The sequence below is a fragment of the Zeus faber genome (assembly GCF_960531495.2).
Source record: "Zeus faber genome assembly, chromosome: 1".
Classification (NCBI taxonomy): Eukaryota; Metazoa; Chordata; class Actinopteri; order Zeiformes; family Zeidae; genus Zeus; species Zeus faber.
Genome location: NC_137193.1, coordinates 7,367,936 through 7,391,469, shown reverse-complemented (window position 1 = coordinate 7,391,469; position 23,534 = coordinate 7,367,936). Strand labels below are relative to the sequence as shown.

The 23,534-nt window shown below is 50.3% G+C and overlaps 1 protein-coding gene across 1 annotated transcript in view; it reads right to left on the bottom strand.

Annotated features, from left to right (window-relative positions):
* Window positions 1-23,016, bottom strand: part of LOC307232287 (BMP/retinoic acid-inducible neural-specific protein 3-like) — a gene marked incomplete at both ends in the record, with an annotated part of 49,007 nt that extends 25,991 nt beyond the window's left edge. Inside the window, one exon of the mRNA XM_080003234.1 lies at window positions 22,757-23,016. Within this exon, the coding sequence (XP_079859360.1) occupies window positions 22,757-23,016 (260 nt within the window). The remainder of the gene's footprint in view (window positions 1-22,756) is intronic.
* Window positions 23,017-23,534: the final 518 nt, after the last annotated feature.

Below are 23,534 nucleotides of genomic sequence, written 5' to 3'. Positions count from 1 at the left end.
AAGTGACTGCGGGGGGCAGGTAAAAATGGCGAGGGGGCAAATCTTTTTAATAGAGTAAAACAGTAGGTTATCATCCTGCTGCCCCCCAAGGAATCGCCACCTTACCATGGTGGAGGAGTTTGTGTGTCCCTGTGACCCTGGGAGCTGTGTTGTCAGGGGCATTAGCCTCTGGTAGGGTCTCCCAAGGCAGAGTGTTCCCAGGAGAGGGACCAGACACTGAGCGATTCAAAGGACCCTAATGCAACGACAATCAAGGCAACATGGTACCTCGCACGGAATAGGGAAACCGGGGCCCCCTACAGGGGCCAGACCTAGGAGGGGAGCTCGCCGGCGAGCGTCTGGTGGCTGGGCCTTGACCCATGGGGCTCGGCCCGGCACAGCCCGAAAGAATACCGTGGAGCCGCCAGGCTGTGGACCCACCACCTGCAGGGATAGGATGCAATGTCGGGCGGCAGGCAAAGGAGGGAGCCTGGCCTGCTGATCCTTGGCATCATAGACTAATTCTAGGGACGTGCAATGTCACTTCTCTGGCGGGAAAGGAGCCGGAGATGGAGATGGAGCGGTACCAACTAGATATAGTTGGGCTCACCTCTACGCACAGCACTGGCTCTGGAACCAAACTCCTGGAGAGGGGCTGGACTCTCTCCTTTTCCGGAGTCGCCCAGGGTGAGAGGCGCCGGGCGGGTGTGGGGATACTCACAAGCCCCCAGCTCAGTGCCACTGTGTTGGAGTTCTCCCCAGTGAATGAGAGGGTCTCCTCTAGGCGACTACAAGTTGCTAAGGGGAAATCCCTGACTGTTGTGTGTGCTTATGCAACGAACACCAGTTCAGAGTATTCTGCCTTCTTGAAGTCTCTGGTGTCCTGAAAGGGGCTCCGTCTAGGGACTCTATAGTTCTACTGGGAGACTTCAACGCTCACGTGGGCAATGATGGAGACACCTGGAAGAGGATGATTGGGAGGAACGGCCTGCCTGATCTGAATCCGAGTGGTGCTTTGTTATTGGACTTCTGTGCTAATCATGGATTGGCCATACCGAACAACATGTTCGAGCATAGGGTGGCTCATAAGTGTATGTGGTACCAGACCACCTTAGATCAAAGATCGATGATCGACTTTGTAGTCGTGTCATCAGATCTGCGGCCGTGTGTCTTGGACACTCGAGTGAAGAGAGGAGCAGAGCATTCAACTGATCACCACCTGGTGGTGAGTTGGATCAGATGGCGGGGGAGCCTGCCAGACAGACCTGGTAAACCCAAACGTGTAGTGAGGGTGAACTGGGAACGCCTGGTGGATGCCCCTGTCCGCAAGGTCTTCAACTCCCACCTCCGGAAGAAATTTTTACGCATCCTGGGGGAGGTTGGGGACATGGAATCAGAGTGGGTCATTTTCAAAACCTCCATTGCAGAGGCGGCTGCTAGGAGCTGTGGTCAGAAGGTAGTCGGTGCCTGTCATGGCGGTAACCCAAGAACCCGTTGGTGGACACCAGCGGTGAAGGAAGCCGTCAAGCTGAAGAAGGAGGCCTTTCGGGCTTGGCTGGCCCAGGGGTCTCCTGAGGCAGCAGACAGGTACTGGCAGGCTAGAAGGGTTGCGGCTTCGGCGGTCACTGAAGCAAAAACCCAGGTGTGGGAGGAGTTCCGGGAGGCTATGGAGAAGGACTTTCGGTTGGCCTAAAGGAAGTTCTGGTAAACTGTTCGGCGACTCAGAAAGGGAAAGAAGGGCTTGGCTCAGGCTGCGTTCAACCGGGGAGGAGAACTGCTAAACCTGGACTGGGGATATTGTCGGGCGGTGGAAAGAGCACTTTGAGGAACTCCTGAACCTGATCAATATGTCCTCAGGGGAAGAGGCAGAGTCTGAAGACTCGGGGGAAGTCTCGTCCATATGCCTGGCATAGGTCGCAGTCAAAGAGCTCCTCGGTGGGAAGGTGCCTCGGGTGGACAGGATTTACCCTGAGATGCTGAAGGCTCTGGACATTGTTGGGCTGTCTTGGCTGACACGCCTCTTCAGTGTTGCATGAATGTCGGGTACAGTACCTGTGGCGTGGCAACCACTGGGGTGGTGGTTCCCATTTTTAAATAGGGGGACCGGAGGGTGTGCTCCAATTATAGGGGTATCACACTGCTCAGCCTCCCCGGGAAAGTTTACTCCAGGGTGCTGGAAAGGAGGCCCCGGCCAATTGTCGAACCTCAGATTCAGGAGGAGCAATGTGGATTCCATCCTGGACGTGGAACAGTGGACCAGCTCTTTACCCTTGCAGGGTTGCTAGGGGGGTCGTGGGAGTTTGCCCATCCAGTCTACATGTGTTTTGTGGACCTGGAGAAGGCTTTCGACCGAGTCCCTTTGGGAATCTTGTGGAGGGTACTGAGGGAGTATGGGTTAGGGGGGCCGTTAGATCGAGCCATCCGGGCCTTGTACAACCAAAGTAAAAGCTGTGTTCACATTCTCGGCACAAAGTAAAACACGTTCTCAGTGGATGTTGGACTCCGCCAAGGTTGTCCCTTGTCCCGATTCTGTTTGTGATATTCATGGACAGGATCTCGAGGCGCAGCTGAGGTGAGGAGAGTGTCCGGTTTGTGAACCTCAGAATTGCATCTCTGCTTTTTGCAGATGATGTGGTTTTGTTGGCTTCATCAGACCGTGACCCCCAGCATGTGCTGGGCCGGTTTGCAGCCGAGTGTGAAGCGGTCGGGATGAGAGTCAGGACCTCCAACTCTGAGGCCATGGTTCTTTGCCGGAAAATGGTGGATTCCCTCCAGGTTGGGAGCAAGTTGTTGCCCCAAGTGAAGGACTTCAAGTATCTCGGGATCTTGTTTACGAGTGAGGGGAAAATGGAGCGTGAGTTGGACAGGCGGAGTGGTGCGGAGTCAGCAGTGATGCGGGCGTTATACCAGACCGTTGTGGTGAAGAGGGACCTGAGCCGGAAGGCAAAGCTCTGATTTATCAGTCCATCTACGTCCCAACCCTCACCTATGGTCATGAGCTTTGGGTAGTGATCAAAAGAATGAGATCGCGAAGCGGCCGAAATTAGTTTCCTCCGTAGGGTGGCTGGGCTCAACCTTAGAGATGGGGTGAGGAGCTCGGACATCCGGAGAGAGCTCGGAGTAGAGCCGCTGCTCCTTTGCGTCGAAAGGAGCCAGTTGAGGCGGTTCGGGCAACTGGGTCAGGAGGCCTCCTGGGCGCCCTCCCTTGGAGGTTTTCACACGTCCAACTGGTTGGAAACCACGGGGTAGACCCATAATGCACTGGAGGGATTATATATCCCAGCTGGCCTGGGAACGCCTCAGGGTCCCCCAGGAGGAACTGGAAAACGTTGCTGGGGAGAAGGAGGCCTGGAGCTCCTTGCTCAGCCTGCTGCCACCGCGACCTGGCCCCGGATAAGCGGTGGAAAATGGATGGATGGATGGATGGATCATCCTGCTATGCCTATCTCTGTGTTTTTTTTCATCCTGCTGGTGGCAATATAGTGGCTTTTGACTAGGTGTGAACAATTCCCAACCTTACATTGTTCATGTGTTTGTGTGTCATGGCCATAATATGAAATAGGAATATTTGGGGCAGATTGCCAGGTCACCATTTCAAATTGGTCAGGTGGTAGGTTTAATGTCCCTGTAAAGCAACAATAAATATGTGTTCTGAGTTTGTCACACCACAGAAAAATGTGTTATTAACCACCCATCTAAATTTGAATGAATTGAAAAAATAATGTTTTGAAAAATTATGTTTCAAAGTCGTGAGAAAAAAAAAAAAAAAGGCACTTCCCTCTGTTCTGAGAACGCTAGGAGCGTGTCTGCTGAAGATGCTGAAACCACACCCAATCGCAGGAGAGGTGCAGCCTCTCTCAAGTGTCAAATACCGCTAATCCAATACATACATATTCAACTCCTGAATCAGAAAACCAATAACGGGCTGTTTTCTTTGTACTGAAGTAAAAGAAGAAAACATGAGAAATTAGTATATTTGCTGCAGTGACCGTGGTGGCTCCCCCGGCTCCGTGACAATTCCTCTGTGACAAACCACTGACAATGCGCTCTCGTCCTATCTAGTGTGAGGGGCGGGGCAATGCCACGTAGGAAGGCCTTACGTCACGCGTCCTTGATTTTTGTCCATTCAAAAAATCAACTCTACAATTCAGTCCTACATCGTTCGCAGTCTTGTTACATGTTTTCAGCAATGACTTTCTAACGTGTGTAATGTGTTTAGACGTGTTTAGAAACAAATCTCGGAATTGACTTTACAGGGACTTTAAGGAAATTAATCGATTGGTTGGTTCTCTGAAAGGCTAAATCACAACACAAAACCAAACAAAAATATCAAATAATACATTTACTTCACAGCAGCGGTGAAGCCAGTATTAAACGTCGCACAATTTAGGGAACCGGAGCACTCAAGCACACAAGACACAAAATAATAGAATTTATGAACGATTCTAACCACCGAGAGATGACTGCTAAAATCAACAAAGTAATCAGCGTCATTAAGTAAAAAAAAAAAAAAGATGATCAGATTGTTTTTTCTATCTTTCTGCTCATGATATGCAGCTCTCCCCCTCCTTCTCTCTCTCTCTCTCTCTCTCTCTCTCTCTCGTTGACAGAAACTTCACATCCCCGTTGTTTCCATTCTGTGAGTCGCTGCAACGGAAAAAAAACTAACAAAAAAAAAGAATTAGAAACAAAAGTTCTATTCAAAACCACAAAAGGCAAGCGAGGCCGAAGCGAAGCCGTGTGTTCTGTCTGTCCCTCCTCCGTTCAGCACCAGGGACAGCGCCGCGCGGCCGAAGCAGTAGAAGAATGAAGCCGCTAAACGCTGTCTTCCCTTTCCTCGCGAGCGTTTCTTTACTGTCGTCTCCATGACACTTGTATCCGAGATAATGTTTGGGCTGTTTTTGCTGCTTTTCTTCTGGGTACATTAAGGGCGAGGCTCCATCTTGCCCCCCTCGTGGCGCGGGGCCTGCGGCCGCTCATCGCGGGGACGGTGACTTTGGTGGTCCCTATGCATATTGAAGGTAGGGGGGATATGGGTGGATGAAACAATAGGTCTCTCTCTTTCTCTCTCTCTCTCTCTCTGAAGTAATAGCTCGACTCCCGTAATCAGAATGAGTTGGACAACCTTGGCTGTTGATGATGGATGGAGAGAGTGTGGCCTTTTGAAAGGGTATATATCACATTAAACTAGAAGTAATGACGGAAGCGGCGGCAGCCAGATGTGTGGAAGATACACCCAAAAGTGGAAAAATCCACCATATTCAATTTATTTCAAATTTTCACTTATTTATTTCACTTTATCTGTATATATTTCACTTCATTGATTGTATTTATATCAGTTTATTTATTTATTCATTATTTGGTTATATCTCATTACAGGGTTAGAGGATGCCAGTGGAAATCACTGAAAAATTGGGAAAAAATACAAATTCAAAAAAGAAATATTTTTAATAAAAATAATAATAATAGTAAAACAATGAGAGTAAAACATGACATTATTATTATCATGACATTATCATTATCAATTATACTTATTAGAAATAATAAGTAATAATAATAATAATAATTACTAATAAGTCTGAATGATAATGAGTAATGACCATTATAATTTCTTGTGTTAAGAACAAATATTGTAATAGATTTTATATCCTATCTCACAGCTCTCCAAAACAGCGGCTATGTGCTTAATACAGCGGGATAATATACTTTAAATATCTCGTCCGAATGTCTTGAAATGTCTGTATTTTGGAGCGGAGAGCATCAAAAGTCTGCCGCTCTCATTAAAAAAGTGACTAATTTCACTTCCATTCCGGAGAAGCGGCGATTTATTCAGCGATGTTAGGAGGGAGACGTATTATCTCCGAGCTCAGTGAATCATATTACCACGATTCGGGGCCAGTCAAGTCTATTTTCGCCGATTTCAGCCTCGTTAAAAGTTCATTTTCAGCGGCGTGCTTGTGTTATGTTGTTGAGAGAGAGAGAGAGAGAGAGAGAGAGAGAGAGAGAGAGAGAGAGAGAGGGAAGGAAATTACACAGTTAACGTGTAGAGCAACTAAAAAAAACAGATGGTCAGCCCACGAAGGCTCTTTGGACATTTTGGCGCGGTGACGGAGGAACCCCTCCGATTCACCTCCGGGTCAGATATTACTCGTGCGGCCATTACTCCTCCCCTCGCTTTGTGACGTATAAATAAACGAATAAATGGGAAAAAAAAAAAAAAAAAAGGTACAGAAAAGAGGAGCCGAAAATGCCCCCTCCATCAGTTTGTCCCGTTTCCCCAGCTGTTGTCGACCGCGATAAGCCGTCCCGGTCTTATCTCAAGCACCCCCCCCCCCGCGCCCCCCGCCGATAGGCCGAGCGGTCGGTCCTGCGGCGAGAGGAGGAAATGAAAATGAATTTCAACCGCGGAGCCGATGCAGCTGAGCTGACTTTAAGGGGCTCACAGCGCTCTCTGGGAGCAGTAGTCATTAATTTTATCGTTCCCATCACCCCCCCCCCCCAAGCCACCCGGGTACATCAGATTCGGGCCCTCTCCCGGTTATGTAATCACCCTCAAAGTGCGGACAAATGTAGAAGTTGTTGACTCTTGCAGACTCACGTATTCATTTTTCCTGCACGGAAGGCATCACGCTGACCCGGCTCCTGCACCGGACGGACGTCCCCCACCCCCCGGGGGGGGGGCGGCTCGCGATGCGCGCATGACGACAAGAGGTTGCCAGCGCTGATGACTTCCTGTTTGAGCGCCGTGGTTTTTTTTTTGGTCGAGACGTGACTCAAAGAGGTTCGCTTATTCCCAAATAATCCGTTTGGACGTCCCGCTCCACGACATCTGCACTTTGACGAGCGACGAACTGTTTTGAAAGCGCAGCAGGAAAGCTTCTCACTGCCGCCTCCAAAACAATACCGGAAGGGAGGAGGCTGGGATCCCCTGACTTGCAAAAAATAAAAACAAAAGGTGCCATAAAGGGTCGTGCCGAACGTCACGCTCGCGACCAAAACGCTTCGCTGCATTTTCCGACCGAATAACCCACTGACGAACTGAGCTCGGTCGATAAGGAGACACGAGCGAGCCAAAAGCCGGGGCCCGGTTTGCGTCCAGCGCGGCGCTCGGCCGGGGGTGGGATGGACAGAGTGCGTCTCGAGGGACGGTGCACCTCACTCTTCTGAGAGAGATTCTCTTCTCTTTTCGGGATTTTTGGCCAACGGTTAAAAAGAACAGGTTGTTGTTTTTGTTTTTTTTTCAAATGTACTGCTCTGCTGCAGCTTCACTCTGCGTAAATGCAGACGGTATATATAATAATAAATAATAAAAAGGACATTCATAAATTAATATAATAAAGAGTAAAAAAGTCAAGTAAAAATGAAATAAAACGTGAAATGGAAATGTACAGGATAAATTATTGTCATGGTATATACTGTAGGGTATACATTATAAATATGAATTATTACTACGTATGGACTCGCTTATTACAGTTTGTACAGTGTAATACCTGTCTTAATGTGTTGTTATTGCACACTAACTATAATTAAACTTTCACTTTCCGAAAAATAGATTCTTTTTTTTTTTTTTTAAGGCTTTAACGTTTGGCCCTTTGAACCGCATTGAAGCGAAAGAGAAAAAGAGAAAGAGCAAATCATCCTCATTAAATGATCAAGTCTGACCCGTATTGAATCACGAGCACAACCCTTAACGCTGTAATTTATCTCAGTAAATATTTCCGGTTAAATCATACTCCAAGTCGATGCCTTATCCGCTGTATGTGAGGACTTGCATTATGTAAATGTATCATGTTCAATGAGCGGCCAAATGCATGTCAGCGCCCCCGCCTGTGCTCCGGCGATGGGAGCGCCTCTCGTTTTGGCGACGTTTCACATGGACAGGTGGCTCGAATGGAAAGGGCTACAAACACACACACACCCACACACACGCACACACACACACACACACACACACACACACACACACATGCAAACATCCACGCATACACACATCAACATGCAAATATGTACCCAAGGATAGGCTCGCTGATAGACGCACAACTACACACGAGTACACACGCATGCACGCACACACACACACACACACGCATGCACGCAGGCACGCACACACACACACACACACACACACACACACACACACACACACACACACACACACACACACACACACCATGTTCGGTTTATTTTGTAGCACTTGTAAAAAAAAAGAAAATCTAATTCAATCAGTGCGAGGAGCAGAAAATTCATTAGCCAGACATTTCCAGCGGCCGGGCTCGGACGGCGTTAACCACAAACACCGCTTATAGTAATTCACAGCGGCTCCACCCCACCCCCACCCCTGTCATGGAGCATTTGTTAGGATTTAGCAGAGATCCAAACTGCAGTGGAGGCCGACCGGGGGCCGGCGGATATGACATTGTCACTTTCAATCACCTGGTTTCTCCGCTCTTTCCCCTTGTCTTTAAGTTGTTTTTCTTTTGTTGTGGAAATTAAGTTTGTGTCACCTACGAACGGCCTGTCCCAAAGACAGGACGTTCGTTGTTAGTTTTTTTATAAAGAGCAAAAAAAAATCGGGGGTAGGGGAGGCGTAGTTGTTCCCACCCGGATTCCTTCCAGTTTGGTGGGAGAAAGGAGATTTTCCTTCTTTCTGTTTTATTTTACATTTCACCACGCGCACACGCGGGGTTCATCAACCTTTTAAACAAAACTCATCAAGATGAGCTATTCAAAATCGTTGCTCATGGATTGACTGTTGGAGGAGCTGCTGGGTGGTGTTTTCTGACGCTTGAGTGTCGCAGATATTGATGGGATTTTAAAAGGCCTTTCTGACAAACAAGGAGATTTACTTCAAAAAGATCTTCATTTATCTTGCAGGGTTTGGGTTTGGGCGTCGGGGCTCTGCTGCTCATCGCTCCCGGCGAATCGCACGGCAAACATAGTTAGTGAGCTGGAGTGCGGCGGACAAAAGGGGCGTGGTCAAGCACCGGCTGCGGGCGACGGCACAGTTTCCGCCCCCCCCCCCCCTTTTCACGGCCCAATCAGCGCCCGCAGCAGGTGCTTGACCACGCCCCTTTGTCCGCCGCATTTGAGATATAGGAGGGATGAGCTCCAATCTGCGATCTTGGAAAGCGGAGCCCAGCAGGTGGATGCCGGGGAGTTGGAGGGAGCCCGACTACTTGACTGCCTGACTGCCTGACTGCCTGACTGCCTGACTGCCTGACTACCTGACTACCTGACTGCCTGACTGCCTGACTACCTGACTGCCTGACTGCCTGACTGCCTGACTACCTGACTACCTGGCTACCTGGCTACCTGGCTACCTGGCTACCTCACTACTTCACTACTTCACTACTTCACTACCTGACTGCCTGACTCTGCCCCCATTGTCTTTTTGGAGAAACGGGGTTGGGGGGTGATTGGCTGGAGGTGACCTTTAAATGAGAACCAGGCCTCACATTTGACACCCTGAAATGGAAAGTTCTGTCCTGTTCCCCCCGAAGAAGAGGCAGCATCTCCTGCTCGCTGTGTTAATGAGACAGGAGAGCTGCGGCGCAGAGGGAGTTTGGTGTCAGATTGAACGCCCCCCCTTCCTCCGTGACACGGGACCTATCGCCTGCCAAAACAGGGGGTGGAGCGCGGAACTTACACCTCCGGCGAAACGAGTGCGCTTGCTTACTTTTGCGGGGCGCCGGAGACGGAATTCAATTGGATTTCAATTTGGGGAGATTTAAAAGCTGTTTACTTTTCCCGCCGACCCCCTCTCCTTCCCCGCACCTTTTAATACCATCACTATTAATCAGGGCTGTGTTGCAGTGATCTAGCAGGCCTCAAACGCAGCCCGAGCAGTCGACAGAAACCTCTCAGGGGAGTCTGTGATAATGCAGAGTAATAAGTATTAAGAGCTCACTAATCACTTGGCTGCATGATAAGACTATTAATCTCCACGCCCATGCAGCTCGGCTCCGACGGGCCGCTCGCCTTGGCCGGACTTGGGGATAGAAAATATTAAAACGCCCGGTAGCAGCCAATCACAGGGGGCCGTAAAACACCCCCCCGCTCCCCGCGCGCCGATTCATAGATGTCGGGGACCCCTGTCCAGCCCGTCTCATGCGCCGAACCCGCCTCCGTAAATGACGACGGATATGAATTATGACACCATCAGCGCTAATTGGTCGCAAGCCGGCACCGCCGACCGCGTTGCCGCGATGACAGATCTGCGTTTTTTTCCCGTCGCACTAATCAACATATTTCACCTGACCGCCTGATCAGCCGACATAATGCATTCTGCCTCTGGGTTTCGGTGAATGCTAGCAGGCAGTAAAATGTAATATACAGCAACCGGGGGAGAAATACTCCCCGCGCGGTGATCCATCACCACGCGGGGCAGATCACACCTATGTTGTCGCTGCAGCCGCAGAACGGCCGCGCGATTATCGACTCGACACAAGCGGAGCGGCTGAACAGCGGCTCGTTTCAGCAGGAAATAAGCAAATAAAGAAAGGGAAAAACAAGGCTGTGACAGGACGGCGTCGTAAACAGCCCAAAGTAAAGTCTTCAATCAACGGGTTCCCCCATTTAAAAGCAATGGAGGATGTGTGCACAGCCAGGGGCCACGGGAAGACACATCTGGACCATCTGGTCAGTGTCATTGTGACGGAGGATTTATGAGATGTTCACAGCGTTGTTGCAACACGCTGGAATAAAAAAATCGAAATTCAAAGGAATTTCTGTGAGCTAAACATATGTGTGTGTGAGTGTGTGTGTGTGTGTGTGTGTGTGTGTGTGTGTGTGTGTGTGTGTGTTCTGTCCTCATGCAGTAATCTAATTAGTTACCTCCGATTGTTACGAGAGAGTCACTCCGGACGTTTTTCCCTCCTGCGACGTTAAACATTTTCAACCCTGTCGCCTTTCGCCATCACGGCGGTTTACTCGGCCCGATCCCCACGCCCCCCTCTCACCCCGACGTCTCTGCAGCAACCACGTCTGTTTTCTTTTTCTTGCTTCTTTCCTGCGTCTCGAGGCGGTGTCACCGAGAAACCTCGTTCATTCGGGGAAATGTTATATTTTCTATTCTAATATTCACTAACAATGCTATTTTTTGTGCCTTCGAAGCATTAATATTGGCATATAATGAAATGAAAATATATGAAATATATTTTCACATCCCCACATTTTTTTTTTAAGAACACACATTTTAATGAACTGTCTGACCCCCCCCCCCCCTCTCTCCAGGGGATGAGATGATGTTTAAAAAGTAAAAAAGTTTCACACACATTAACTGGGGGACATCTCCCCAGCACTCTTCTGCTTAGGTCTCTCTCTGTCTCTCCCTCTCTATCTCTCTCTCTCTCTCTGTCTCTCTCTCTCTCTCCAAGGAGGTCAACTGTACAAAGGAGGAAGTCTGGGCTACAAAGGGAGCCGTCCTTATAGTGAACAGCGCTCTCAAACCGGGTGAGGACATCAACAGATCCCTGCGTACCTAGTTGTCTCTGAAGAGAGATGTTTGTGCTCCTACTGACCTGTGATTTGTCTCTGGTTTTGTTGTTTTTCGGTTCCCTCGTAATCAAGTTCCTGCTGCTGTGTCATGACTGACTGCAAATAAAGGAACCTTAAAAGTCAAAGTCTCTCTCTCTCTCTCTCCCTCTCTCCCTCTTTCCCTCTCTCTCTCAGTATCTCTCTCCCTCTCCATCTCTCTCTCTCTCTTTCTCTCTCTCCCTCTCGTATTACAGGGCCAATGCAGAGAAATGGCGACTGTTAAACTTTTTAGTAGGGGAAGCGAAGATGGCGATCGACCTCACAAGAAGAAACAAACTGAGAGGAAAGGAAAGTGTTTTGGGAAAGTGTTTGTGGCGTTGGTCAGGGCCAGAGTCTTCATCGATTTTAACTTTCACAAACTGATGAAGAGTCTGGATGTCTTCATCAAGCTGTGGTGTTTTAATGACGTCATCTGTTCGCTAGTGGAGGACAACATGTGCTTCCAGTCTGTTTTTAACGTGTAGGGCTTTTTTATTGAATAAAGTGTGTTTTTTTATTGTCTGCAACTGTGAACTAGAGAAAATGTTAAATTAAAGATGCTTTAAAAATCAAAAAATCTCTCTCTCTCTCTCTGTCTCTCTCTCTCTCCCTCTCTCCCTCTCTGTCTCTCTCTCTCTCTCTCTCTCTCTCTCTCTCTCTCTCTCTCTCTCTCTCTGCACCTTCGCCTCTTAGCCGAGATATTGGCTACAACCACACAAAATACACGACGGAGTCATATCTGCCAGCGGAGGGATTTTTTGATACCTTTGTACAAAGGTTTGGTTCAGCTGTGCACTAGCAAGCATCACCAGCAACACATTCTGACATTCTGTGATCTCTCTCTCTCTCTCTCTCTCTCTCTCTCTCTCTCTCTATCCCACTCCCAATTTTTACCCCCTCCACGAAACTCGGTCAAAATCATGCTTTTATCGTGGAATATGACGCCCGGGCTTTACAGTAACGGACGAAGAGAAACACACTTCAGTCATTGGTGGTAGTTTAGGCAACAGACCATGTTGCTTCAAAATAAATACGACGACCTCATTGAATCCTTTCCTTATGTTCCCATGTTGTAGCCCCCGGAGTTGCTGACCATGTGCTACAGCCGTGGGGCTTCATGAGGACGTAGAAGGACGTACCTTTAAACCGTACTACTTTTACACACATGGAGCCACTGTTGTGAAACAGCGAAGGAGAAAAACCCTTCGCGTCACGCACCTACGTCACTTCCGTAAACAGACCATTAAAGCGCAGCACGGGGGTGTTTCGGTCTCACTTGTCTGTGAAAATCTTCATCTCCGTATCGTTATGGATTACGTGAAGCTGGGGGCGGAAGCTCTGAATCATATTTGGGACCTTTTAATCTGACCAGTGCGATAGATCCAAGTCAGCGTTAGCAGCGCGTACTGGACTTCAATTTCCACGATGATAGTCAGTTCTCCCAGAGAGACGCGGAGAACGACAGCCCTGCTGTGATATTACTCTTTTACTTTCAAACAGCAGATTTCAACCTTAATGTGACGGAATATTTTCAAGAACCACCGGAGGAGACTGACTTTACGCCTGTTGTTGTTACAACGGAAGAAGTTCATGACGTGATGAAGTCCGTTGAGGTTGGTGACAGATTTTCAGATTTCAGATTTTCTGAGACTCATGATATTGATGGACTCCACATTTTGTTGTGTTGTCCGTACTTTTAAACTTCAAAATAATTCAACTTTTATGAAACATGTATATTCTTACTGTTAAATGAAAGCCTTTTTTCAAAACAAAATTAGTTGTGTGTTGTTGAGCTGTTCGTTCGGCCCATTCAGCAGTATGTTAAGTAGCCATGAGGCTTTGTTTGCCCGTCAACCTCATTTGCATTCTGGGAGCTGCATGAACCTGGTGAAAGTAAAACTTTGAAGGTGATTATCTCAAAAACAGTTTGCCACACCCTTGTCATAAACAAGTCATAGCTTTAAAATGCAGGTGTCATGAAAGAAGGACACACTCCAGTTACGCGCAGGCTGGTGCTGGCATCAGACCACACAAATTCGGCTAGATTTTGACCTGGTTTTTGTCGTGGCCGGCAATTTCCAGCGCCGGGCCCGAATGTGAATGTCGGGAGCGAAGGACGAGAGTCTTCACCACGTCTAGTGTGACATCATCTACAAGGATGCTCCGCGACACCCAGGCAAAAAGTCTAGTTACCTGCGTGTAAACATGCCAAAGATAAGGATGGACGCCGCTGCCGCGTCGCACCCGGGAAGGTCGGAAGATGTCGTTCTGCACAATAATTAGCCATGTGCTCTGGGCCCGACGAGGGAGGGAACCAAGTCCGTCAGGGAGGTGTGGGGAGGCGGTGAGGTGGGAGACAAAACCCACTCAGATTGTACGTCCGTCGCCGACACAGATTGTCCAATCGATCGCGTCTACGCTGGGACCGGTCCACAATGGCTTTTTCTTTTCGAAACAGAAGACCGCCAGGGTCGCACATTGCCTTCTGTGGCCATGTTTGTTGACAGTTTCTTGACACATCCCCACTGACGACCTACGAAACGGGGGGGTTGACCAATGGTCGACGTCATATTTGTAGTGTTGCCAGTCTCCCCACCAAGACTTTATGGCGCTACCATCGCCTCATCTGATACGGTGACCATCGTGGAAGAGAATCAGCAATATAGTGCAATCTGATCCTGGCATAGGAGGGAGCCGACCTCACGTCCAGGACTTGGCTGTATTTGCCGCCTTATCCAGCTCGCCACTGATTGTGGCATCAAAGCAAACCAAACTTCCAGTGGAGGACATTTTGGTTGGGATATACACCCACTTTGACAGAAGGTAAATGTAAAATCAAGGTATACTATTTCTCTCTCGCCTACCCCGTCTCTCTCAGTTATACTCTCACTCTCTCTCTTTCTCTCTCTCTCTCTCCCTCATACACACCCTCTGGTACTGCAGGACCAGGTGGCTCCGTCTGCTTACATGCACACAGAGACGACTGAACCAGCGGGATGCTCTACAGGTAGGAATGTAATCGTAAACTCCACCCAGCAGTATATTATGGTATGTTTCCATTGCATTTTTCGCCGTATACGGCCGCCCTGTGTAACTATAACTATACTTTGACAGTCATGAGGAGGTGGAGAGGAACACCAAAATCTGTGTACCGACAATCCGTCTCCATGATCCATTCATGAAAATAATACTTGATGTTCCTGAGTTGCCCTTAAGCCTTTAGCTGAATTTACTGTTGCCTTTCAGGTGGGTGTCATGACTACTTGGAATTATGTCAGAATAATAGATTAATAATGACATATAATGATGCTTATTTAGGTTATTGGGCTACCCCACATGAGCCAGGGCCATCCCTGATCTGCCTCACAGGGAGGGGCACTACACAGAGGGACATCAGTTGGCAGATGAATGACTCTTCATCGGAGCAAAGACAAAGGCATTCGTCAGAAATGCAGAGCTCCCCGTTTCAACCAAGAAAAAACACCATCCAGTGAGTTTATGACTCTGTAGTTAAGTATAATTATGATCTCTTTGGACGGCCTGAGACAAGTCTTATAGTGTGCCTGAAACGTTTGCCACTATCTAATGCATATTGTTGTTGTTGTTCCTTACTATTACTCTGTTAGTCAGTAGAACTGTGAGAAGCTCCACTGGACCCCCAACTCCTGAAGGAGCTGAGCGTCAAGCCCAGCTTGACACCAACAACTCCGTCTCAGAAGGTGAGGAATGCAGAGTCCCAAACCGTACCTACGTGGGGGGATGGTAGCTCAGGCGGTAGAGCTGGTCGTCTAGTAATCTAAACGTTGCTGGTTCGATCCCAGGCTCCTCCTCCTAGCATGCTGTAGTGTCCTTGAGCAAGACACTTAACCCCTCATTGCTCCTGATGGCTGCGTCCGTCGGTGTTTGAGCAATTGTAAGTTGCTTTGGATAAAAGCGCCTGCTAAATGTAATGTAATGTAATGTAATGTAATGTACGTGTACGTCCGCTGGCAAGCCGTGGGTTCTACACCTCGGCCCTCAGTGCTACCCTCCAGAAAATGAACCGCCGCCTTCGAGTCACCTCGCCAGGCCACCAGGGCTATAGGCTGTTGGACGTACTGGGCATATTCACAGTGACAGTGACCTTTATCAAAAAGAGGTTTAACACGAGGCTCAACACCTTCCAGAGTTACACTGCACTGACTGCAGAGACATGACTACATGGTATAACAGCAGCGGGTAACGCGTTACAAAAGTAACACAGAACAGTAATACATTACTTTTTAGCAGTAATATCACGAGTTACTTATACAATGTGGGCAATGTCATCACAGTTACTGTGTCAAGTAACGCATGTTACCGTCCGACAAAAAAAATAACTTTATTTAAATGTCCGTCAGTTTATTTTATTCATTGTCAGTTGTTCATACCGTTGCTCTCTAGAGGGTTTTTCATTCATCAATAGATGTAAAAACAGCTGAAAGTTAAAAAAAATTGTTTCTTTTAAAATGTTTATTAGCATTTTATTTCATTAATTTCATTTTATTGCAAAGATCGTGTTGAAAATATAAAAACGGCACATAATACGCAACTCATTATAAAACGGAATGTGTCCCTGAAGGATGAACAATAATGTAAATAGTGGAAAAAAATAAGAAAAATAAGAATTCAAATCAGAATCTCTATTCATATAACTTATTTGTCAGGGTTCGCCCGGGTCCTACCAGCATCAGCCACTAGATGCCGCCAGTACTGCCTTTTCAAGGTTGCTCTGCTTCACCTATTTCTGTTCCTGATTACCCTGCCTCATTAGGTGATATGTTTCACCTGTGTCTCGTTTGGTCGTCCCTATTTAGACCCTGTCGTTTGTGCCCTTGGGCGCTCAGTCTTGAGTTTGTCTAACCTCATGACAACGCTCTTGTCCCAAGCTCCCGAGACTTTTTATTTGTTTTTGCCCAGTTTTTGTACTTGTTTTGAGTAAACCTCTATTTTTGCCACCTCGCCTCTGCCTTGTTCTCTGCACCTGGGTTCACTCAGCATACCTCCTAACAGCAAGACTGAGCCACAACATGGACCCAGCAGAGAGCCAGCCTCCAGAGGTGGAGAGCCTGCGGGTGGCCTTGACGAACCAAGGGGCTGCGATTGGCCGACACGAGCGGGTTCTCCAACAAGTCCTGGACAACCTGCAGTCGCTCGCCCAGGCCGTCCAGCAGAGCCAGGCACAGGCTCCACCTATGGCCCCTGCGCCAGCGCTGCCTCCCATGGACCCGCGTCCTCCAGAGCACCGCGAACCACGACTGCCGGCGCCAGAGAGGTACGACGGTAACCCAGGGGGCTGTCGTGGCTTTCTGACACAATGCTCCCTGGCTTTCGAGCTCCAGCCGTCACAGTTTCCCACCCAGCGCTCACAGGTGGCATACGTGGTCACGCTACTCACCGGCAAAGCACTCTCCTGGGCCACAGCCATCTGGAATCAGCAAACCCCGGCCTGCTCCAGCTACCAGGCTTTTGCCGGGGAGATGCGCCGAGTGTTCGACCACTCAGTCAGTGGGAGGGAGGCGTCGACACGGCTACTCCGGCTCCGCCAGGGGGGACAGAGCGTGGCGGACTACGCCATCGCATTCCGCACCCTCGCCGTGGCGTCTGGATGGAACAGCGAGGCACTCATCGCGGCCTTCCAGGAGGGCCTCAATGAGGGGGTCAAGGACGAGCTGGCATCCCGGGAGGCGCAGGAGGACCTGGACACGCTCATCGATGCAGCGATTCGGGTGGACAACCGCCTCCGGGAGAGACAAGGGGAACGGGTTTTCCCCGCTTCACCAATACCAGCGCGCAGAGCGGCTCTGGGGACGAGGCCTCCCGAGCATCTCCTGGCTATCCCGAGCTCGCCTCCAGCATCAAGGGAGGAGCCGATGCAAGTAGGCAGCACACGGCTCTCCCGGTCCGAACGTGACCGGCGGATGAGAGAGCGCTGCTGCTTGTACTGTGGGATCCCGGGGCATTTCCGTTCTTCCTGCCCTGAGCTCTCGGGAAAAGCCAACTCTCGTCCAGGGTAGGGAGAACTGCGACGAGGCCAACCTTCTCTCCCGAGCTCGAGGCGACCAGGGTCCTGCTGGCTGCCTCCCTCGCCTGGGGAGATCAACATCACTCCCTCCAAGCTATGGTGGATTCCGGCGCTGCAGGAAGCTTCCTGGATGTAGGGCTAGCAAAAGCCCTAAAGCTCCCTCTGGCACCTCTAGAGCATCCTCTCACGGTGACAGCCCTGGATGGAAGACCACTGGGTTCCGGTAGCGTGTGCCATCTCACCGCCCCACTTTGGCTGTCACTGGAGGGAAAACATTCAGAGGTAATCCAGCTCCACCTCATCCACTCTCCTGAGTTTCCACTGGTCCTGGGCTACCCATGGCTAGCCCGTCACAACCCACATCTGGACTGGGCCTCCGGGCGTCTCACCGAATGGGGCCACACAACCTGTCTTCGTTCTAGTCCGTCTTCTCACCCTCTCGAGTCTCCAGTCCGTGTCCAAGCTCGGGCCCCTTCCCAAGCCCCTGCCCACTCCGGAGTTCCTGTCCGTGTCCTGGCTCCAGTCCGTATTGAAGGTCCTATCCATCCCGAGTTTTCACGAGTGCCCCACGAGTATGGCGATCTGAGGGAGGTCTTCAGCAAGAGACGGGCCACCACGCTTCCTCCCCATCGGTCCTATGACTGCGCCATCGACCTTCTGCCTGGCACCTGCCCTCCTCGAGGACGTCTCTTCTCTCTCTCTGCCCCTGAGACTACAGCCATGGAGGAGTACATCCGGGGGGCGCGCACCTCAGGTTTCATCCGCCCTTCTACCTCCCCGGCGGGCGCAGGGTTTTTCTTCGTGGGTAAGAAGGATGGCGGCCTGCGTCCCTGCATTGATTACCGTGGTCTGAACAAGATCACGGTCAAGAATCGCTACCCCCTTCCTCTCATGTCCACATCTTTCGAGCAACTGCAAGGCGCCACCATCTTCACCAAACTCGATCTTCGAAACGCATACAATCTCGTCCGCGTCCGCGAGGGGGATGAGTGGAAGACCGCCTTCAACACACCTACCGGCCATTATGAATACCTGGTCATGCCTTTTGGATTGGCCAATGCTCCCGCTGTCTTCCAGGCCTTTGTAAACGACGTCCTCCGTCCACCGCTCCGTGTTCGTCTACATCGATGACATCCTCATCTTCTCCAGGACCCTTCCCGAACACATACAGCATGTGAGACAGGTCCTTCACCGCCTGCTCGCCAATGGCCTCTATGTGAAGCTGGAGAAGAGTGAGTTCCACGCCACCACCGTTCAGTTCCTGGGGTTTGTCATCACCGAGGGTCACGTCCGGATGGATCCTGCCAAGACCGAGGCCGTCCGGGACTGGCCACCACCCACCTCGGTCAAACAGGTGCAGCGCTTCCTCGGGTTTGCCAATTTTTACAGGCGATTCATTCGGGGTTTTAGCACGGTGGCAGCTCCCCTCACCGCCCTCACTAGGACATCCACAGCCCGCTTAGCCTGGACTGCTGAGGCTGAGGAGGCGTTCAGGGCTCTCAAGATGCGGTTCACCGCTGCCCCTGTCCTGGCCACACAAGAGCCTACCCTACCCTTCGTGGTGGAGGTGGATGCTTCCGATGTGGGAGTGGGGGCCGTTTTGTCCCAAAGGACTCACGACAAGAAGCTCCATCCATGTGCTTTCTTCTCCCGTCGCCTCACCCCAGCGGAACGGAACTATGACATAGGGAACCGGGAGGTACTGGCAGTCAAACTGGCGTTGGAGGAGTGGTGGCACTGGCTGGAGGGGGCCCAACACCCATTTGTCGTCTGGACCGACCACAAGAACCGGACATACATTCAGGATGCCAAACGCCTCAACTCCCGTCAAGCCCGATGGGCCTTGTTCTTCAATCGGTTCAACTTCATCCTGTCGTATCGTCCCGGGTCCAAGAACCTCAAGCCCGACGCTCTCTCCAGACAGTTTGACCCTCCTGAGCTGGTTGAACTCCCCGAGCCCATTCTCCAGAGCTCCTGCATCTTGGCTCCGGTCCGCTGGGGAATCGAGACGCAGGTCCGGCAGGCCCAAAGGAGGGAGGCGGATCCCGGCAACGGGCCCCCAGGTCACCTGTTTGTCCCGAAGGCTGTCCGATCACAAGTCCTGCAATGGGGGCATTCATCCCGCCTCACTCGCCACCCGGGGATCTCCAGGACCCTCGAGTTCCTCCGCAGGCGTTTCTGGTGGCCTACCATGGAGCAGGACGTCCGGTCCTTCGTCGCTGCCTGCGCCATCTGCACCCAGAACAAGAACCCCCGGTCACGTCCCATGGGGCTGCTGCATCCCCTTCCCATCCCCAGTCGTCCCTGGTCACACCTCTCAGTGGACTTCATCACCGGCCTTCCACCGTCTCGGGGCCACACTGTCATCTTTGTCGTTGTAGACCGGTTCTCCAAGGCTTGCCGCTTTATTCCTCTGCCCAAGCTCCCCATAGCTCTGGAGACTGCTGAGCTCATGGTGCAGCACGTTTTCAGGGTGTTCGGCCTGCCCCTGGACGTGGTGTCAGACCGCGGTCCGCAGTTTGCATCCCGGTTCTGGAAAGCATTCCACCAGCTCCTCGGCGCCTCCGTCAGCCTGTCCTCCGGTTTCCACCCGCAATCCAATGGCCAGACGGAGCGGGTCAACCAGGACCTGGAGACAACACTGAGGTGCCTCGTGTCCTCCAACCCTGCCTCCTGGAGCGACCATCTAGTGTGGGCGGAATACGCTCACAACACTCTGCGCTGCTCTTCCACTGGCATGTCCCCGTTTGAGTGCCAGTTCGGGTACGTACCTCCTCTGTTTCAGGAGCAGGAGGCGGAGGTGGGAGTGCCGTCAGCCCAGCGGTTCGTCCAGCGGTGCCGACGGACCTGGCAGAGGGCTCGTCAGGCCCTGCTGAGGACATCCCGGCAGCAGCAGATCCAGGCCAACCGACGGCGCAGACCAGCGCCTATGCTCCGTCCGGGCCAGAGGGTCTGGCTGTCCACCAGGGACCTTCCATTACGGGTGGAATCACGCAAGCTCGCGCCACGGTATGTTGGGCCCTTCAAGATCGTGCGGCGGGTCAATCCTGCCGCATACCGTCTTCTGCTCCCCAGGTCCATGAGGATAAACCCCACCTTCCACGTGTCGCGGCTCCGACCGGTGGTCACCAGCACCTTGGCGCCCACCACGAGGCCTCCTCCGGCGCCTCGCATCATCGACGGTCAGCCCGCCTACACGGTCCGCCGGCTCCTGGACTCCCGTCGGGTCCGCGGGGCCCTGCAATACCTGGTGGACTGGGAGGGGTACGGGCCGGAGGAGCGCTCCTGGGTTCCGGCCCGGGATATCCTGGACCCCTCTCTGATCCAGGATTTCCGCCGTCGCCACCCGACACTCCCTGGAGGAACGTCGGGAGCCGTTCCTAGATGGGGGGGTCCTGTCAGGGTTCGCCCGGGTCCTACCAGCATCAGCCACTAGATGCCGCCAGTACTGCCTTTTCAAGGTTGCTCTGCTTCACCTATTTCTGTTCCTGATTACCCTGCCTCATTAGATGATATGTTTCACCTGTGTCTCGTTTGGTCGTCCCTATTTAGACCCTGTCGTTTGTGTCCTCGGGCGCTCAGTCTTGAGTTTGTCTAACCTCATGACAACGCTCTTGTTCCAAGCTCCCGAGACTTCTTATTTGTTTTTGCCCAGTTTTTGTACTTGTTTTGAGTAAACCTCTATTTTTGCCACCTCGCCTCTGCCTTGTTCTCTGCACCTGGGTTCACTCAGCATACCTCCTAACATTATTGACTTACAAATGTTGGGTTTTTTTTACAGGAAAATATTTAAATGGGAGTGACAGCAAGACAGACGGGTAAAATACGGGAGAATCCCTGGAAAAACGGAACAGGGATGTACGCTTCTGCACGCACCATCGACAGAAAGACAGATTCTGTCAGACAGAGATTTAGCCTGTGACGCGTGTCTCACGGCGCCTATGAAAGACCAGCAACAGCCTTGACAACGACACACTGACTGACTGACTGACTGACTGACTGACTGACTGACTGACTGACTGACTGACTGACACACAGACCAGTCAGTGTTGAATTCAGACGCATGGTGCATTGTTCATGTTTTTTGATTGGGTAAGGTAATTAATGAGTGGGACAGAACATGATATACGTCTATGTAAGCACTGAAAACAAGTATAATATTATTATTTTATTATTATTAATAACAATAATAATAATAATAATAATAATAATAATAATATAATTATTATTATTATTTTAATTGTTGTGAAAACTGGGACATTTTAGTGTTTTACAGATATTTGTTGGGCTTGAGTTTGCAATGTTATGATTTGAGGATGAATGCAGTCAGTACCGTTGAAGGTTTCTGGACAATATTTGTCATTGTTTTGGGTTGTTAATTTATTTTCAATAAACATACATTTGCATAGCGCAAGCCCAGTCGTCCACCCCCATGTGATAAGAGTATTAAACACTTTAAGATTTAATATCCCTTTAAGATACATTTTGAACAGATAAAAATGTGCGATTAATTTGTGATGAATCGCAATTAACTACGGACAATGATGCGATTGATCTCGATTAAACATTTCAATCAATTGACGGCCCTAATGTTTATATATATATATTATATCACAATCTGAAAATTATGTTTTTATGAATTAAAATAACATCACTTTCTGATTCTGAAAATCTCTAAGCCAGCAGAGAAGGCCTTGAAGGGCTATGTACAACAAAGGAATAAAAGCTTCCCCCATCATTCTCTCATCCACCCTATCTCCCCCATCATTCTCTCATCCACCCTATCTCCCCCATCCATTCTCTCATCCACCCTTACCAGTAGCCTCGCTCAAAATCACAATTAAAGCACAATGTGTAAGTTATGTGTACATGTCCTCATTGAAGTAATACATAAATAAACTCCTACGTTGTTCATGGATAGGCCCTTTTGAGTTTTCAGGTGGTTGCCTGGTGGTGATTTTAGGAGGCGCTGAGGGGCACTGGAGGATTTCCCTTATTTTCAAATCCCCATGTCAACAGGTAGGACCCTTATATTTCCAGCTCACTAAGTGCTGTATGCCTATATCTGAAGTGATGATCAGTGGAGACCAGAAACGATGAGAAAGAATTTCAGGCAATTTTAAAGAAATCAAAGAGTTGTCTGTCAGCATTGTTCCCCGTGTGTCTTACCCCGACTGTGTCCTTCATAACAAACATAACCAGCATTTGTTTGTTACTCACCTGTAAATCTTGTATCTTGTGGAGAAGCCCTGTCTGTTCTTCTCCACAAAGTCCATGTACTCCGGGGAGTGGTGGAAGGGGCCCTTATCGGACAGCAGCCAGTCTAGGGGGCCCCCGGGCTTGTCATTGGGCAGGCCGGACGCCACCGCGGCCGCCCCTGCGGCCCCGGGTGCCGCCGCCGCCGCTAGTGCCGCCGCCACCACCAACGCCAACCCAACGCACACCCAGCAGCGGAGGCTGAGGACACCCCATCGAGCCATCAGAGATGGAGGCAGAGTGAGGTGGAGACGGGGCTTCAGCAAATGGAGCTGGGTGTGGTCAGCTGGCTCCTCCGCCGGGACGACCCGCAGGCCTGCATAACCTCAACGCCTCCTGAGCGCCTGGACAGGACACACACACATACACACACACACACACACACACACGCACGACAATAACAGAAAAAATTTGAACATTCGGGCCGTTGGCCGTTCAAAAACTTTACGTTCTTAATTAATCTCCCTAAATTAAATTTGTGCCTTGCAGCCTGGCTGATTGCGCCAACAAAGAAGCAGCTCCTAAATGAGGAAAAGCAAGATTAAAATGAAAAAAAAAAAAATGCAATAAGAGAAATAAAACCCGGCGCTTTTGTGACTTTCCGCCGGCGCCAACGCTTTTCCCGGAGCTGAAATGAGTCTCCCTCCACCACCTGGAGGCCTGTCAATCAGCTCTGCTGCGCCGAGGCACCGCCTGCGTGCACACGTGAGCCTCTATGTGTGCAAGTGGTCAGAGGAAAACC